Here is a 17,724-nt window from a genome sequence, read left to right as displayed (position 1 = left end):
CCCGCTCTACATCAAAGGTGAAATTCTGACACGAAGATGAGCGGAAGATATCTGTCCATCAATACACTGTGGGTTAGGAGGAGGGATGTAGCAGACAGGGAGCAGTGTGGTAGTGTGCACGAGCACGTGGGGGTGGAGATACATGAATGCTGCCGAAGTGAACCGTGTGTTCATAAGGGGAACCAGATCCTACCCAGCCAGACCAGGAAGGGGGGGGGGGGGGGGGGCAGGCCAGGAGCGCCCCCGGCATTGGGACCCAAGCATCCTGGGAGGGGGGAGCGCCCGCCCACCCACCCCAGCCACACCATGCGCCAGCTACCTGCCACAGGCGAAACACCGGACGTGGGCAGACGACCCCACGCACTAGAACCCCAAGCTCGCCCCCAGCCCCCGCTGCAGCAACCAGCCACCCAGCACAGCACCCGGCCGCCATTCCCGGTCAGCCGCACTGCCTTATTTCCTGCCTTATTAAATCTATGCTATTTAGAAAACCATTGATGTCATTGTCAGAAGGGTCAATTTGGGATGAGTAGAGGGATTGGTAAAAGGTTTTAAAAACAGAATTTATTGCTGCTGGATCATGTGTTGCGTTTCCTGTTAGGTCTATGACTGATGAAATAGTTGTCTTTTCTTTGTTAATTTTGAGCTGATTTGCCAAAAATTTCCCAGATTTATTATTGTGATCAAACCTCTCCAAGCCTAGTCTCTGTAATAAAAACTGTGTTCTTTGATTAGTTATTTCATTTAATTCGATTCTTACTTTCCTTATTTGTTGTAGAGTTTGTTCATCCGTAAAGTTGCTGTAGGTTTCCTCTAACAGTCTGATTTTTTGCTCTAAATCCACTAGTTTAGAGTTTTCTTTTCTTTTTTTGTGGGATGAGAAGGCGATTATTTTTCCTCTCATGACTGCTTTCCCGGCCTCCCATAAAAGGCACGAGGAAATACCTGGGTGGTCATTATTTTGAAGATATGAGGACCATTCTTTAGCAAAGAAATCTATAAAGTTAGGGTCTCTGAGCAACGATGTATTGAACCTCCAGCTCCTTAATGAAGGTGGTGATGTTTTGTTTTTAAGAGTCAGGGAAACTGGTGCGTGGTCGCTGATAGTAATGGGGTGGATCTGTGCTTACGTAGCTATGCTCAACAAGGAGCTGTTAACCAAGAAATAATCTAGCCTGAAGTATGATTGATGAACTGTGGAAAAAAAGGTATAAGCTCTTTTCGTGGGGTGGAATAAACGCCAAACATCACAAAGACCAAAATCCCTTGTGGATTGCCAGATTCTAAGATTTCCTGTGTTATTTAGCCTATCCATCTCTGGATCTAAACACATGTTGAGGTCACCTGCAATGATTAGCGATTTGTCTGTATGTTCAGATAGCGCAGAGAAGAAGGAATGAAAGAATTTAGGGTCATCTACATTGGGGGCGTACACATTAGCTAAACACAGCTGCATATTTTGAGTGGAAAGAGTGACTATTATAAATCTTTCTTCTGGATCTATGACTTTGTTGGCTTTGGTGAATTAAACTTCTTTATTTATCAGAATTGCTACTCCTCTCTGTCTAGAATTATAACAAGCTGAATATACGTTGGGAAAATCTGCTGTGGTAAGAATATTAACGGATAAACTAGGGGTCCCATCTTTGTGTGATTGTCCTGGGTTTTCTGTTTTTAATAATTTTTATTTTTTATGACTATTTTACCTGCTTTTGTGTTGAGCGCTTTGTGTTTTTAACTGAAATGACAGGCGCTATATAAATAAATTAAGTTTGAGTTTGAACCCTGACGAGCAGCCGCTACGAGGGCAACTGCTGTCATGACACCGGCCTTTGTCTGGGTAGAAAGATATAGCAGAAAGATATTTTGCAATCATGCAATGTTGAAAGATTTGGGTTTTTTTATGGTAATGTGCATTTCCCAGCTGGAAAATCATTTTTTCGATCATTCTAACACCACATGAATGCAGCATTTCTCTAAATTTTTTTTTTTTTCATAGACCTATTGATGCAATTGGCAATAAAATTTAAACACAACCAACAGTTTTGAAAAGATCTATATATATATATGTATCGTGCTTTAATATATATCAGTTTTTAATCAAAATTTAAGCAGGTCTTCATTCGGATTCTATGTTATGTCTTTCTCTTATGAAGTGGATTACCAAAACACACTACACCTCTGGTTCAGCCCTTGTGACAAATTTTAGAACCCTTTGTGGCACAAGAATCAAAAAGTTTGCCCACCCCTGGTTTAAGCACTTTGTTCACAGACTGTCTGGAAAAGGGAAACTGCAGAGAAAGGCCAGGAGCGGTGCTTCAACAGGAAACAGAGAAGTGTCTGTTTACACCTCCCCATTTGTTCAGCATCCTACTTAAAAACCGGGTGTGCAGCCCAAGCCCTATTCATCCATCTCCACAAGTTTGTGGCTGGTTCTCCATGCTCGCTGTTCTCCTAGCTTTTCTTAGCGTCATGATGTCTTCCCTCCGTTCTTTTCGAACTTGATAATCTCCCTTCTTTCATCCCTGCGTTTGCCCCTCCATTCTTGGTGGCTGAGCCACCACGGCTTCACATTCTCGGCGCTGCAGCTCCCGCTTTTCTGCAAGTGTCTGCAGGAGGATCGCCAGAATCAATATGCGAGCGTGCCATGCTGCCCTATTCCTCATTGTGTTTTTCCTCATTGTGCTTTTTTTAATGTTCCGTGCTTTTCTACGCTTGCAGCTCTTCCTTTTTCTCTGCTTGACCCGGCTGCCGGTGACGTCACGCCTTTGAGGACCCGGTGAGAACCAAGTGTGCAGCCTATGCCCTCTTCATCCAATTCTGCAAGCGCTGCGTTTGTTGCCCCACTCTCCTCCCCGACTTTCACCTGTGAGCTCCGTTAGGGGTAGTTTTACACACAAAGTTTTCTTTGGAGATCTTGTTTTATTGTATATGAACAGTGCCTTCTGCCAAACTAAAATAAAATATGGAAAATAAATCATACTCTACTGCAGGGGTCTCAAACTCGCGGCCTGCGGGCTTTTTGCGGCCCCCAAGATGATATTTTCCGGCCCCGCCTTAATATAAAAGTTTAATGTTAATGCGGCCCGCAAGTCTGTATGAATGACACCTTGTCAATTTTGTGCACGGAGCTGACGAACCAACCAATCACAGTGGAGTATATGACTCTTGGGGGCGGGACATTGACCGGGCTTGAAAGGAGGAGAACATTAAAGGCAGGAAACCTGACCGCCCCCTCCCCGGACCACATTAAGGAGTTCCGTACTTTACTTTTTAGAACATATGTAAATACATGCAGTCAGTGCTGAACTTTTCTCTGGGCCGCACAGTCCCGGAGGAGGGCTGAGGTTATGGTTACCGGTTAGGCGCGCGGCGCCGACTCATCCCGCTCCCGCAGGAGATGAGTCGCTACGGAGAATAAGGCCGCATTTACACTGCACGGTTCAACTGACCAAATTCCGATTTTTTTTCCTCTCACGTGGCACAGATCGGATATGACCGGTGAGCGTGTAAGCAGGACAAAAGCGCATGGCTTCCGATTTTCTCGATCGGATACAGGCCTCTCTCATATGTGGAAATAAATCGGATTCAAATCGGATACGTGCATTTGCGTGTGCCATGTAAGCAGACAAATCTGATTTTCCCCATTAAATGCGAGTCGTACGTCAGTGACGTCAACTCAGGACACCACCAACTGAGATCACATGACTCATTAAAGTGCTTTTGTGCGCTGATTTTGCTGTCAGCGTGTTACCTTTCAGCCTCAGACTTCAGACCGTAGTCGGAAACTGCTGTTATGTCCAGTCCGGGCCCGGTCGGGACGCAAACGGTAACTAATCAAGCGGGACACCGTTGCTCTGGAACAGGCTAGAAGCCGTTTATTTCTTTGGGGGGCGTGTATGATGGGGACCGTGTGTGAGTGTGTGTGCGCGCGAGCGTGTGCGTGTGTGTAAGGAGAGCAGGTGTGAGCGCGGAGTGGGAGAGTGTCGGAGAACCGTAAATTACAAATAAGGTCTCTCCCCCAAAAGTTTTTGAGTCTTTCTTAACCCACTCTGGAGGCTGAGGGTTCAAAACGGAAAAGTGAACCCCGAGGAAATCTCCCGTGTGTTTCTGACTACGGTCGGAAAGAGAAGTCATCGCGCAGGAAAGGTTCAACACTTGGATCAAACTGTTCGGACAGCACGTCTGCAAACACTTCCTCATTCAAAACTCAGAGAGAGCACATAAGGCGGCCGAGTAGCCCTCCTTTATTTCCTCTCCCCTGCATCCCCTCTGGAGCGCCCAAGGTAACGCCTCCTTCTGTCGCTGCGTTGCCTCCATGACAACCGCAGTCACAAAAGTCCAAAGGATGTCCGCGGAGGGCGGCAATACTGCTGCGTAGTCCTCAGAACATCTACGTTTGATAGTTTCAGCATTGTATAGTGTAAATGCAAAAATCGGATACGGGTCAGTTTTAACCCTTGTGCTATCTTGGATGACCCCACCCTTACTTTGACATGTTCTCCCTACCATGACAAAGGTGGATAAAGGTGGAAAAATTTCATGTAATCCATTAAACCAGTGAAGATCACAAATCATTGAAGAAAAAAGGTTCAGAGCACTGTCTAGTGAATCTAGATGACCCAACTCCCAATGTTAAAGTGCCTAGGATAGCACAAGGGTTAAAAGATGATGTAAGCGGGGCATCAAAAAAATCGGATATAGTCAGAAAATCGGATGTGGGCACGTCTCACATCTTGAGTGACAACTAACGGGGCCTTGGCATTAAACACGTGCGAGCGACAACACGATGTAGTCTTAGACACACTGAAAATATGTGGGGAAAATGCAACGATAGACGTGAGATGAACCAGCGGCCCCCTGGATCCGCCGGGGGGGGGGCAGCGTTTCGTTTACCTGGGTGATCTCAAACACGCTTATTGTGCATCATGGCTGCACCTAGTATTTGGTGTCGCCACCATGAATTTCCATCCGTTTTTTAATAGAAGTATAGGAGAGGCTTACCGGCTGCTCTACAATAACTTGTGACCGGGGTTTAATTGTGCAAAAAGTCATAAGAAAGAAAATCCAAAAATGTTTACTGAATTTTGTTTTTTCTTTTACTAATTTGTGTTTTAAAAAGTAAACTTAAAAATAAAATTCAACACAAATTCAAAACAGGGAGCACATCCTCTCTGACTTCTACACCTTAAATGTCAATAAGTCCAAGTTCAGTCCAGATTTCCTGTCAATCAGAACTGTAGAACTGGAGTCTTTTTTTGTGTTTAATAGTTATAATTCAACAGTGTTAACTGAACTGTGTTAATAGGGGCGTTTAAATTAGAAAACAGTAAATATAGAAGACTAATTAAACAGAAATGTGTTACTGATTTGTTTACTTATTGATTTTTTTATTTAGGTATTTCATTTGAATGAAAGTTTTATGAGTACATTTTGTACAGAAAACAGTTAATAATAGAGTATAGTTAGTAGTATAGTACATGTTCCGTACAAATTTATTGGCTCTCAGATACTCGCAAGTTGCGTGTGTGCGTTGAAGTTGCGGCCCTCCCTCAGCTAGACCCCGCCTTCAGTGGCCCCCAGGTAAATTGAGTTTGAGACCCCTGCTCTACTGTATGAGTTGTCTGACTGAAAAGCAGGTGGATTCTTCAGTGTCTCATTCAAAGCCAGGAATCTTCTCCACAGGAGCCTCAGGAGACCATGCTGACATCACTCTGACCTTTAACTGTCATCATGCTTCTCACAGTTCACACACACATCAAACAATGATGATGTTGATGTTCCACGGACAGAAGAAGCTGAATCCAGACTGCTGACACACAGCAAGCTTTGATCAGGAACATCATGGTTCTCATGGTTCTAGAGCTATCCTATGACAAAATAGCAAGAGTTGTTTCAAAGGAACCTGCTGAATCCATGAAGGGGAATCAAAGCACATCTGGACTTTCTTCACTGAATTCAAGAACCTCAGCAGGAACAAGAACCTGTGCAGGTTTACAAGTTAGCTATGATTCTAGGCATCATTCTGCAGTCTAAACTGCTATTTTGGTCTGATCAATGAGGACTTTCACAAAAAAAACTTTTTAACAACACAAACTGCATTTTCAGATTCCAAAAGCTTGGGTTGATCCAGATGATTTTCTGGTGAACTTGTACTCACACTTTGGGATTTTTCTTAAAGCATCAGAGAAATAACAATCCAGAGAAATAGAAGAAAGACGCCTAATACATGAATCGTTTCAATGGAACTGGATTAACAAATCAATACAACCTCATGAAAAAGCAGATTTCAGACAGATGTCCCTGATTTTCTGTCTGCACTGCTGTGTGTTGGACTCAGATCTTCAACAGAGACTGTGTGTATGCAGATGATGGTTGACTGAACTAAAGGAACCAAAAGGATCAGAAGAAAGAATCAGTTTCTGCTTCAGTTTCTTCTTTTAGTCATCAAACTGTTTCATTCAAAGATCAATGTTTTATATAGAGTGGTGGCAGTGGCTCAGGCAGTTGAGCAGGTCGTCCATTGATCAAAGGGTCAAGTTCGATCCCCGCTCCCCCCAGCCAACTGTCGTTGTGTCCTTGGGCAAGACACTTCACCCTCCTTGCCTCCAGTAAGGCTCCACTGGTGTGTGAATGTCCCGGTGATGGTCAGAGGGGCCGTAGGCGCGAACTGGCAGCCACGCCTCTGTCAGTCTGCCCCAGGGCAGCTGTGGCTACAACAGTAGCTTACCATCACCAAGTATGAATGAGGAGTGAATGAATAATGGACACAATGTAAGCGCTTTGAGCGTTTGGAAAAGCGCAGAAAAATCCAGAAGATGTTGAACAGAAGAAAGAGCATTTTAGAAATGTCCTTCTAGAATGACTGACATTGTGGAAATGAAGACATCCTTTCTTTCTGGACCGTCTGCTTTGTGTTCAAACCATTCAGAAGGTTCTGGATTGGATTTCATTTGGACAAATATGATCCTTCTTGGCGCTTTAGCTAAAAGATCAAATGAATGTTAAAAATAAACTGATTTTCTTCTTTTATGTTTTTATTTCTATTCATTTTCAAACCTTTCATTCTTTGTAAATCAATCTGAACACTGATCTGATTTATCGTCACAATCACTTCTGGACTCACCTGAACTTTTTGCAGTTCCTCACAGCTGGGATCAGTCTCCGTTTACCCTCCGCTGATGTCTTGTACTGGTTCAGGTCCAGCTCATGCAGAGCCCCCTCTGACATCTGCATAGTGTAGGCCAAAGCTGAGCAGTGGATCTCTGAGAGTTTCTTCCGTGATTTGTTCTTTGACTTCAGGAACTCTTGGATCTCCTGATGAACTGAGAGGTCCTTCATCTCCATCAGACAGTGATAGATGTTGATGCTTCTGTCAGGAGAGATTCCTTTACTGTTGATCTTCTTCAGGTTGTTGATGGCTCTCTGGATGGTTTTTGGATTCTTCTCTGTCTGACCCAGCAGGCCTCCTAAGAGTCTCTGGTTGGACTCCACCGAGAGACCATGAAGGAAGCGAACCAGCAGGTCCAGGTGTCCAGTTTTACTCTTCAGGGATTTCTCAATGACTCTACTCAGAAACTTATCCAAGGATGGGTTCTTCATTTTCAGGAAGTCCTCAATGACCTCTACCTTCTTGTTGGAGTAACAGTGGAACATGTAGACTGCAGCCAGAAACTCCTGAACGCTCAGATGAACAAAGCTGTAGACCGGTTTCTGGAAGATCTCACACTCTCTTCTGAAGATCTCAGTACAAACTCCAGAGTACACTGAGGCCTCTGTGACATCCAGACCACACTGCTGCAGGTCTTCTTGGTAGAACATGATGTTTCCTTTCTCCAGATGTTCAAATGCCAGCCTCCCCAGCTTCAGAAGAACTTCCCTGTCAGTCTCTGTCAGCTCTTGTGGACTTGTCTGATGTCCCTGCTGGTACTTGTTCTTCTTCCTCTTTGTTTGGACCATCAGGAAGTGGGAGTACATGTCAGTCAGGGTGGTGGGCAGCTCTCCTCTCTGCTCTGTGGTCAGCAGGTTCTCCAGAACCACAGCAGTGATCCAGCAGAAGACTGGAACTTCACACATGATGTAGAGGGACATGGAGCCCTTGATGTGGGAGATGATTCTGCTGGACAGCTCTTCATCTGGGAACCTCCTCCTGAAGTACTCCTCCTTCTGAGCATCATTGAAGCCTCGTACTTCTGTCAGTCTGTCCACACATGAAGGAGGGATCTGATTGGCTGCTGCAGGTCTGGAAGTGATCCAGACCAGAGCTGAGGGCAGCAGACGTCCCTGGATGAGGTAAGTGAGCAGCACGTTGACTGAGGACCTGTGTGTGACATCAGACACCAGCGGACTGTTGTTGAAGTCCAGAGAAAGTCTGCTTTCATCCAGACCATCAAAGATGAACAGAAGTTTGCAGACAGACAGCTGTTCTGCTGGGATCTCCTGGAGTGTTGGATGGAACAGCTGGATCAGAGTGAGAAGACTGTGCTGCTCATCTCTGATCAAGTTCATCTCCCTGAAGGACAGAGGAACCACAGCACTGATGTCTTGGTTCTCCAAGCCCTCGGCCCAGTCCAGAGTGAACTTCTGCACTGAGAAGCTTTTTCCAGCTCCAGCAACTCCGCTGGTCAGAACCACTCTGATGGATCTGTGTTGGTCAGGGAGGACTTTGAAGATGTCTGGGTTCTTGATTGCAGTGTCATGGAGCTGGTTGGTCTTGGTGGTGGACTCCAGCTGCATCACCTCATGTTGGGTGTGACCCTCTGGTCTCAGTCCCTCTGTGATGTAGAGCTCAGTGTAGACCCTGTTGAGGAGCGTTTCTCTTCCTGCTTCTTCAGTTCCTTCAGCCACATGTTCACTTCTGCTCCTCAGACTGATCTGATGTTCTCCAAACATCTCCTGCAGACCAACATCTGCTGACAGAGCAGAGAAGAAAGCTCCTTCATGAGTGTTCCACATGTTTCCAGAAGAATCCATCAGCAGATGATCAGGCTCTGACTCACCAGCTCTGGGTCTTTCTGCAGACTGGGGTCCGCTCCTCTTCTTCTCTCTGTGGACACTAAGGAGAAACGTTAGTGAACAACAATCAAAGCAGTCAGTGGGAAGTTCCAGACTAACTCTGATCATGGAGCAGATCCTCTCTGATCTTCAGACTCAGATATTGTGATCCAGACTGTGCTGAATGTGAACAAATGTGTTTCCAGGTGAAACCAGAGCAGATCTAGTCCATCTGAAGGTCTAAATGATGCGTTAGCTGTGTTTGGAGCTCATGTCTGGACTGAGCTCAGAGAAAAGTTCAGCTGTTTGCTTCATCCTCACAGACTGAGCTTTGTGTCCTCCAGAGTTGTCCAACTTTTTTCTTTCCTCTCAGACCTAAAGCGCTCACAGCAGATGGTTGACCTTCCTGGATGGATCAGCTGATGTTCTTGATGAGAACATTGTTGTTCCTGCTGAGAGCTGAACTCTGCTTTGTTCACTAGAAACTGCTTCTTACTGTGAGTCTGAAGGTCCTGGTTCAGTTCTGAAAACTAGAGGATTATCTTTGGACTCGTCACTCTTCATGGATCCACAGCTGGAGGCTGCAGACTGGACTCTCTGTGTGACCTGTTGACCTCTGCAAACACCAAACCATCAGAGTGTTGGAGGATCTGCTTCTTCATGAACAGCTGATGGACGTTGACATGAACACAGACTGAGCTGTTTAGTCTGGAATAACATGACATGTTTGGATCAACAGTTTCCAGCTTTCAGCATTTTCTGTCAGTCAATCCAGACTTTTTTCTAGAAAAGCTGATTCCAATTCTCCATGTAGAAATGTAGAAATTCTGAGAGCAGAAAGTCAAACTAGAACAATGTGATGTTTGGAAAGCATGAAAATCTGAATCCTAGGAGTCTGCAGTGATTCTTCTCATTAGACTGGAGCTGCTGTCAGTCAGAGTCAGCAGTCAACATGTTTTCTTCTCCAACATCTCTGATGTCTCTCAGAGACTCTCAGAAGACTCAACTGAAAAGATCTCATCACACACATGATGCTCCAAGTGAGTCTGATCAGAGAGATCCAGAACTGAACCAGACCTCAAGTCCTTCATCTGAAAACTGTTGATCATCTGAACTAGAATCCAGCCTCCAAAAACTCTGACAAACACTCACTGGTCCACTGCTGGATGGATGACTTTGAAGTTAGGAGTCCAACCCTTTGATCTGTCACTCCTGAAGGATCCACAACTGGATCCAGCTCCAGGTCCAGGTCCAGGTCCAGGTCCAGGTCCAGGTCCAGGTTGGTTCCTGTGAAGAATGAAGGTTGCTGGTGTGAGTCCTGGGCTCTGCTATGCTCCTTTAACTCTGATAAAACACTCACTTTTCCTCTTCTAAACTAATGTCTTTCAAGTCAGGAAGAGAAGCCGATGACTTTTTAGTCTTGTAGATTTTGAAGAAGTCTTTAAGATTTTTTTTACTGTGGGAAAAAAACCTCCAATCCATCAAATTTTGTCCGTTACGTCCGTAACATGAATTAATTAATTAATAAACACTTACTGTTTCGCTCCTGAACGACTCTTTTTGGATGATTTTAAATTATCCTCTGATGTGTCACTCCTTCTGGACCTGCAGCTGGATCCAGGTCCAGATCCAGGTCCAGATCCTGATCCTGATCCAGGTCCAGAACCAGGTCCAGATCCAGGTCCAGGTCCAGGTCCAGGTCCAGATCCTGATCCTGATCCAGGTCCAGATCCAGGTCGAGGTCTAGGTTCAGGTTCAGGTTCAGGTTCAGGTCCAGATCCAGATCCAGGTCCAGGTTGTTTCCTGTGTAGAATGAAGGTTGCTGGTGTGAGTCCTGAGCTCTGACATGGAGAAGATCATGGACAGTTGGAGATGTTCATCTCACCTCTGAGCTTTGCTCTGGTTGTCATGGTTACCGTCTCTGCTTCTAGAGGGAGGGGCTCCCTCCTGTGGCTCCTCCCACTGATCCATGCTGCTGGATTCACTGGATCCACATCAGCTCACACACACCTTCCTCCTTCACCTGCAGAGGAAACCCTCCTCATCATCAGCTCTGATCCTCCTTCACCAACAGATCAGCTGCTCCTCCACTGATTGGCTCTTCTCTTGTGTTTCCTCTCAGGTTCAGGTGAATGCAGTCAGACAGCAGTGGGAGGCAGAGGAAGCTGCCATCAGCTGCTGCACTTCTGCTCTCCCTCCACCAGGTGGAGACATGGAGCTGCAGCAGCAACATTTCCATTCAGTCACTTTGACAAAAAAACAACAAACTTCCTGTTTCTACACTTCAGGAAACATGAAGCATCAAGAAAAACAGACAGAAATCAAAGAATGAGGAGAAAAGAAAGAAAGACATGAATTCTTCCTCTCAAAGCTCCAATAGAGACTTTGATTCAGTAACCTCTAAACTGGAAAGCATTACAGGTTACTTGTTCAAAAGAAATCTGTTACTTGACAATATTACTCTCTCAAAACTGGAACACCTTAGATAATAAAGTTTATTTCTGGTAAAGTGAAAAAAATTTAAACCAAATTGGAAGATCAAAATACAGCGTAAGTGAGTTTAGCCCATACAAACAAACTTCCTGTTTCTACACTTCATGAAGCATCAAGGAAGACAGACAGAAATCAAATAATGAGGAGAAAAGAAAGAAACAAAGAAAGACAGTAATTCTTCCTCTCAAAGCTCCAACGGAGACTTTCTCATGACCTTTGACCTCCACACAGGTTTGGATGGAGGAGAACAGAAAGGTTTGGAGTCAGAAAAGAAGGAAGCGACTGGAATATGTGCCAGAGCGGAGAGAGATTGTAACTCGGTACCATTCTCTGATTATTCTCCACCTATGAGGCACCCTTTTCTCTTGTCTTTCTTTCCTTTGATGTTATTCTGATGTTGCAGGTTGTTTGAACCCAACATTAACAAGAATTATAATAGAATTGTTTAGGGTGTTAGTAAGACATTTATTAGTACAATAAATTTAATAAGGTTTATTAAATTACTTAGTTAACACATTTACAAGCATTATTATTAGGATGTTTTTAAGATGCTAATTTTACATTTAGTGGTATTATAGATGCCGAACAAATTTGTCAGTGTTATAGTGTCCCTATGTTTTTTTAATTTGTCTGAAATAAATTATTATATTTCTTTTTAAAAAAGAGTTTTGTATGTTTAGTCTGTTTTAATGTTATGAAGTTATTTTTACAATCTTTATGCTTTGTGGTTGTTTGTGGTAAAAACGTTCCTCACTTTAGTTGAGGTGTTGCAAAATGTTTAATAAACTGTTAACAAAGTTTATTAATACATTTGTAAAGCTTATAAGCAGTTTAGTAAAATGGATTTAGAAGACAATGGTCTGACTTTAGATGTTAATAAATCTTATTAACACTTTCAGGTATTTGCTAATAAATATCTTACTAGTATCTTACACATTAATAAAGCCTATTAATTTGTTAAGTTAGTTAATCAAACTTCTTAAGCTTATTAATACTTAGCTTTGGGTGAGACATCTATAATGCTAATTATATACTATAATATAATAATATAATATAATAATATATTACTATAAAACAAACAATAATAATACTTCTTAATTTGTTAACAAAGGTTGTTAATAAATCTTATTAAGCTTATTAACACTGACACATTTGTTAGGCACCTATAATATCAATAAATGTATCATTAGCATCCTAAAAATATCTTAACAATAATGCTTGTAAATGTGTTAACTAAGTAATTTAATTAACCTTATTAGACTTATTGTACTAATAAATGTCTTACTAACACCCTAAAAAATGATATTATAATGCTTGTTAATGAATTAACAAAGCTTGTTAAGGAATCTTAATATTAAGTTTTACCGAAACTCTTTCTTCTATCTGGATTCTGGAAAGTTCAGACCGGAAGCAGCAGTCAGCTGATCTGAACCACTTTGATGAGTCAGCATTTTTACTTCTGTAAACATCAACTGTTTATTCTGTGAAAATCTACAATAAAAACATCATTTGTTTCCATTTTCTTCATAAATCAGTGAAACAGAAACTGATCAATAAGTGAGAATTGATTCTCAGTTTTTGATCAGTAATGAGATCAAATCTTTAAACAACAGAGAGATGAGAGTTTGCAGAGAAAGAAGAAGATCTTTTATAAATATTCAGAGACAAACAGTCGAGTTAAAGAAGACAAAGTTCAACAAACAAACAAAGTAGATTTTCCTCTAAGGTCTGAAGTCGTCTTTTCTCACCGTGTGAAGCAGCTGCAGCTCAGATCAGTGATTCTGCTTCTTCCTCTTCTGCTTTGCTTTGAGAACTCATCACTTCCTCATGTTGTGTTGATTCTGCTGAGTGTTCTATGTTGGACCAATCAGCTTCAGCCTTTCACCTGAATGTTACTGTAACTTGATCACATGACCTCTGACCTGGCAGCTCCTCTTCCTCACTGAGCTGCTGTTTGTGAGGAAAATGAAGAGAAGATGAAGCTTCATGTCGAACTTTCCTCTTTAGTCTTCATATCTCAGCTCCTGGTCTCAGTTCTGGATCCAAACAGGTTCTGGATCCAAACAGGTTCTGGTTTCTAACTTTTCTCTCATTTTTCTAAACTGAAAAAGTGAATTCACTAAAACTCTGATCCAATCATTTCATCTGAATTGAAGGTGTAAATGATCTCCAAGAATGCTCTGGGCTCTGAGGGTTTGATCAGGATTCATCTCTGATTCCTGAACACAGCAGATGTGATGGAAGGGGGCGGGGCTTCAGAGTGAATGACAGGTTGATGTAGAAGTCTTCTTGGAGGTGATCTGCCTCTCAGATACTGCAGGATGTTTGTGGATTGTCCTGCAGATTCTGGATCCATGAAGACAGGATGAAGATGAGGGTGGATCCTCTTCATCCTGATGCAGTGGGAGGGCTGCTTTGACAGGAAGTGAAGCAGAAATGGAAGGAAGCTTCAGAACCAGAAGTTCTGGGAAGAAAGCAAAGGATTCTGGGTCTGAAGGTTCTGACCAATGAGAAATAAGCAGATCAGAACCTGCAGAAGGTTGGAGAACAAACGTGGACGCTTGTGGGCGGAGCTTCATCTGTGATGAAGAGGAGGGTCCTCACAGAGGAAATGACAAAGCAACATTTCAGTGACAGAAAACTGTTTGCTTTCCTTCAGCTGCAGATGTTATTTCTCACAGGGTTCCTGTTGGAACTTGCAGCAGGCTCCTCCTCAGTGGACGTGGCTTCACATCTTCCTGTCAGCATGCATTCTGCTGGCTAAAACATAGAGGGAGCCACTCAAAGGACAGCCCTGCTTCTCTCCTCTCTCCCTCTCAAAGCTCTGCATTAGAGCGCCGTCAACCTTCACACACGTGCTGGACAGAACGTACAAAGACATGAAGGACTTACCGTATTTTCATGACCATAGGGTGCACCGGAGGGTAGGGCGCGCACGTTATAGCTCCATTCAGAACCTCTGCGCTTCTAGAGTGGGTTGTAGGAAAGAAATCTTGCACTTTTCAGTTCTTTCCATCCATTTTTTTTTCCCCCCTCGAACTTCCGGTTCCGGGTTACACAACAGGTGTGCGTGCCTCTCTGCGAATACAACTATCTTCAAATTACTTAAAAGGTTCATTTTCCCTAAAAAAGAGAGCTGACCATGCCCCAGAAGAAACCCCAGGAATACGAAGACCTCAAAAAGACTCTTGACATTATTCAAGAAACGCTGAGAAGTTTTATGGAACAAGTGTCGGCTAAGCTAACGCCACTTTGGGAGATGATGGAAGAGTTCCGAAGATTTCTGGCTCAAAACGAGAAAACCGGGTCGAGATTCTGGACAAAAAGACTGGACGATGTGGATCAGCAACTAAGGAGGAATAATGTCATTCTCACTGGAGTACCAATCAAGTCTCGAGCGAAACTGACAGCAGGAGCAAGCACTGCTAATGCTAGCGCTAGCGTAGCTAGCAGTGCTAATACGGAGATCGATGCAGAGTATTTGATACAACAAATACATTCATTTCTCACATCTAAAGGGATTTCCCTGGATCTCAATACCATGGAGACCTGCCACCTGCTCCCCAGGAGAAAGGAGACGGATAAACCAGCGATCCTCATCAGGTTTGTGAATCACAAACACAAGCTAGCTTTGATGACCCAAAGGAAACACCTGAAAGGTTCGGCTGCTTATCTGAACGACCATCTGACCAGAAGGAATGCTGAGATCTCAAAACATGCACGGCTTCTCGGGAAGCGTAAGCAGATTGAGAACACTTGGGTTAAATGCTGCAGGATTTACGTCAAACCGCTCGGTCCAGAGGACCGGTCCAAGGTTCTGGTTATTAACACCATGAAGGACTTTGAGAAGTGCTTGATCACGGTTGTCTGAAACAACGTGGAGTAATAAACCAAAGAGCCAAATAATTTCAAGAAATATGACACCTGGATTCATCACTTTCTCCATCGTCTGACGTAACCTGAATAACAGCAGAGTTCTGACCTGCAGACAACTTGACCTCAACTTTCACCGCAGCTGATATCAGCTGAAGAAGGATATGGACCTGAATCTAATGTCTGCAGACATAACATGGAAGAGAACTATTAACTCTGTTTAAACCCAGAAGAACGGCTGTTATCAGTAAAAGAAGAAATACCAACCTTGGACAATCGACAGTTAATGGATCCTTTTTATTTTTCCCCTACAGCATTACTTTATTATAAAAAATAAAATAAAAATACAAAAAAAAATAAATAAAAAAAAGTAAAACAAATGATTAATCACTTATTGAAAATTGTTAAATTGATCGATGTTTAATGATATTACTTCACTTTCTCCAAAAACTGATAAATTGATTCAAAAATCTTTCCTAATGTAGCATAATTTTGCACATGTTTTAACTTTTGATACTTGATGAAATTTTGCTATGAAAATTCCTGAAACAGTGTTGTGTCTACTTTACTGATATAGTATTATGTTTTATTCATATGAATGGCTTTTATAAGTAACATAATCTGCATATATTTCAGATGACTGATCTGCATTTGCCATGTTGATTTCTAAAATAGTTATTTTTGACGTAATACTTAAGTAATTCATCTTTGTCATGTGCTTTATTGATATCTTATGATTTTTAATTCTGTCTGATAAAAACTGGGAACCGGATATTGATAAATCATGTAATAAAATGGTTATAGTATAAAGGGGTGGGATTATATAAATTCGCTTCCTTCCACTCCCTTTCAAGCAATATTTATTAATATGTCTAAATATCCTAAGTTTGATTAGTTACTGTATGAATGTATAACTGATGATTATATTGCTGTTGTGTATTATTTCTACTTAATTGCTTGAAATAAACCATTTCAAATAAAAAATGTGTGGATGATCAGATTTCAGAAGATTTGAAGGATCAAAGACAAAGATGTTCTGAAGAGAAGATGTGAGAAGAAAGTCTAGAATGAATCCACTCTGACTTCTCCTCATGTCTCTGAAGCTTGTGTCTTCATGTCTTCACCTCAGAGTTTCTTCTGGATTCCATGTGGATCAATAATATTGATCATGTTCTGTTGTCATTTTCCATCAGAACTTCAGGCTTTTCTCTGCTGATGATCTCTGAGCTGAACTTCTTGGAGGAATTCCTGAATCTGGGATTTGGAGCAAACAGTCAGAACAAAGGAGGTTTCCATTTCTTCTAAGCTCTGCCAGAAGAAAAGAGCTGAAGCTTGAAGCTGAAGCAGCATTTGCTCAGAGAATCTGTCCTCCAGACCAACAAGTCCCACCACAGCCTTGAAGACGTTTCCAGAAGCAGCAGCAGACTGTGTTCCCATGACGACGCTGAAGTCAGCTGCTGCTCTGCAGGAGAAAGTCTAAAGCTCCTCAGTCAGGAAGCTCTTTCAAGCTCGTGCACATCTGTCAGTGCAGCAGCAGAAAGCCTGTTTCCCTGCAGGAAGTCTGAGACTTTTCAAAGTAAGAGTCTCATGTTGGCAGAGATGGGTTGGATTCTTTGATGCTCCAGTGTCTTTTGGATTCAGGATGAGTTCATGCAGATCTAAAAATCCCACCATGATGATCATCCTTGAGGAATTTCAAAATAAAAGACCTACAATCACTGCTGGATGATAAATACATTTACTCTTTATTTTCTGTCAATAAATAATATTTATCAATAAATCCTTGATTCTGAATGATGGATCTAAAGTTGAAAAGAAGTCAAAGTGCTGACTCAGCACAGATCAAAGGAGACACAGATGATTTCCTGGAATGAAGAAAACATCAAACATCATGATGTGATCTGGAACTGAGCTGTTCTTCAGAAGATCCTCCCAAACATGGAAACTGTTGCTGCAACACGTGAAGGTTTGGTTCTGTTGCTAGTGAGATCTGATGGATCAGAACCAGACTTCTGTCAGCTGGAACTGGGGCTTCTTCCAGACCATGACATGTTGTTCAATCAAGTTCATTCCAAAGCGTGACTGCCAGCAGCAGGAATCCCTGAGAGTTAGGAGACAGTTTGTGGAGAGAGTTTGTAGATTTAGGAGAAACCAACGTTTGAAATGAAACCAAAGTGTCCTAAACCAAAATCACTGAGCACATCTCAATGTTCCACAAACAGTCATTTTCCACAGTGGACCGTCACCACACACTTTACAAGACAGTTTTTCACAACTTTATGACAACAAATCCTGAAATTGTTCCATTCAAGGAAACATTGACTAATATTTGTATTGATGCTGTTTTCCATCTGTGTTTTCAAA

At 42.6% G+C, this 17,724-nt stretch overlaps 2 protein-coding genes across 5 annotated transcripts in view; one reads left to right on the top strand and one right to left on the bottom strand.

Moving 5' to 3' along the window:
• The window catches only part of LOC144986665 (NACHT, LRR and PYD domains-containing protein 12-like), a 515,000-nt gene that overhangs the window by 70,467 nt on the left and 426,809 nt on the right, over positions 1 to 17,724 (bottom strand). Inside the window, exons 2-8 of one of the 2 annotated variants that reach the window (XM_078934327.1) lie at positions 10,880 to 11,017; positions 10,531 to 10,797; positions 10,355 to 10,450; positions 10,147 to 10,281; positions 9,491 to 9,610; positions 9,000 to 9,055; positions 7,127 to 8,909 (exon numbers count right to left, since the gene is read on the bottom strand). In XM_078934327.1, coding sequence (XP_078790453.1) covers positions 7,127 to 8,909; positions 9,000 to 9,055; positions 9,491 to 9,610; positions 10,147 to 10,281; positions 10,355 to 10,450; positions 10,531 to 10,797; positions 10,880 to 10,965 — 2,543 coding nt within the window. In that variant the 5' untranslated portion in view covers positions 10,966 to 11,017. Of the gene's footprint in view, positions 1 to 7,126; positions 8,913 to 8,999; positions 9,056 to 9,490; positions 9,611 to 10,146; positions 10,282 to 10,354; positions 10,451 to 10,530; positions 10,798 to 10,879; positions 11,356 to 17,724 lie in introns of those variants that run through there. The other variant, XM_078934324.1, reaches the window with a different exon arrangement.
• LOC101164420 (uncharacterized) overlaps positions 1 to 17,724 on the top strand; it is a 736,165-nt gene that overhangs the window by 669,243 nt on the left and 49,198 nt on the right. The gene's annotated exons all lie outside the window — the stretch shown is intronic.

The sequence above is a fragment of the Oryzias latipes genome, chromosome 2 (genome assembly GCF_053564925.1).
Source record: "Oryzias latipes strain Hd-rR chromosome 2, Olatipes_Hd-rR_3.1".
Lineage (NCBI taxonomy): Eukaryota > Metazoa > Chordata > Actinopteri > Beloniformes > Adrianichthyidae > Oryzias > Oryzias latipes.
This window is presented reverse-complemented; position numbering and strand designations above follow the sequence as displayed.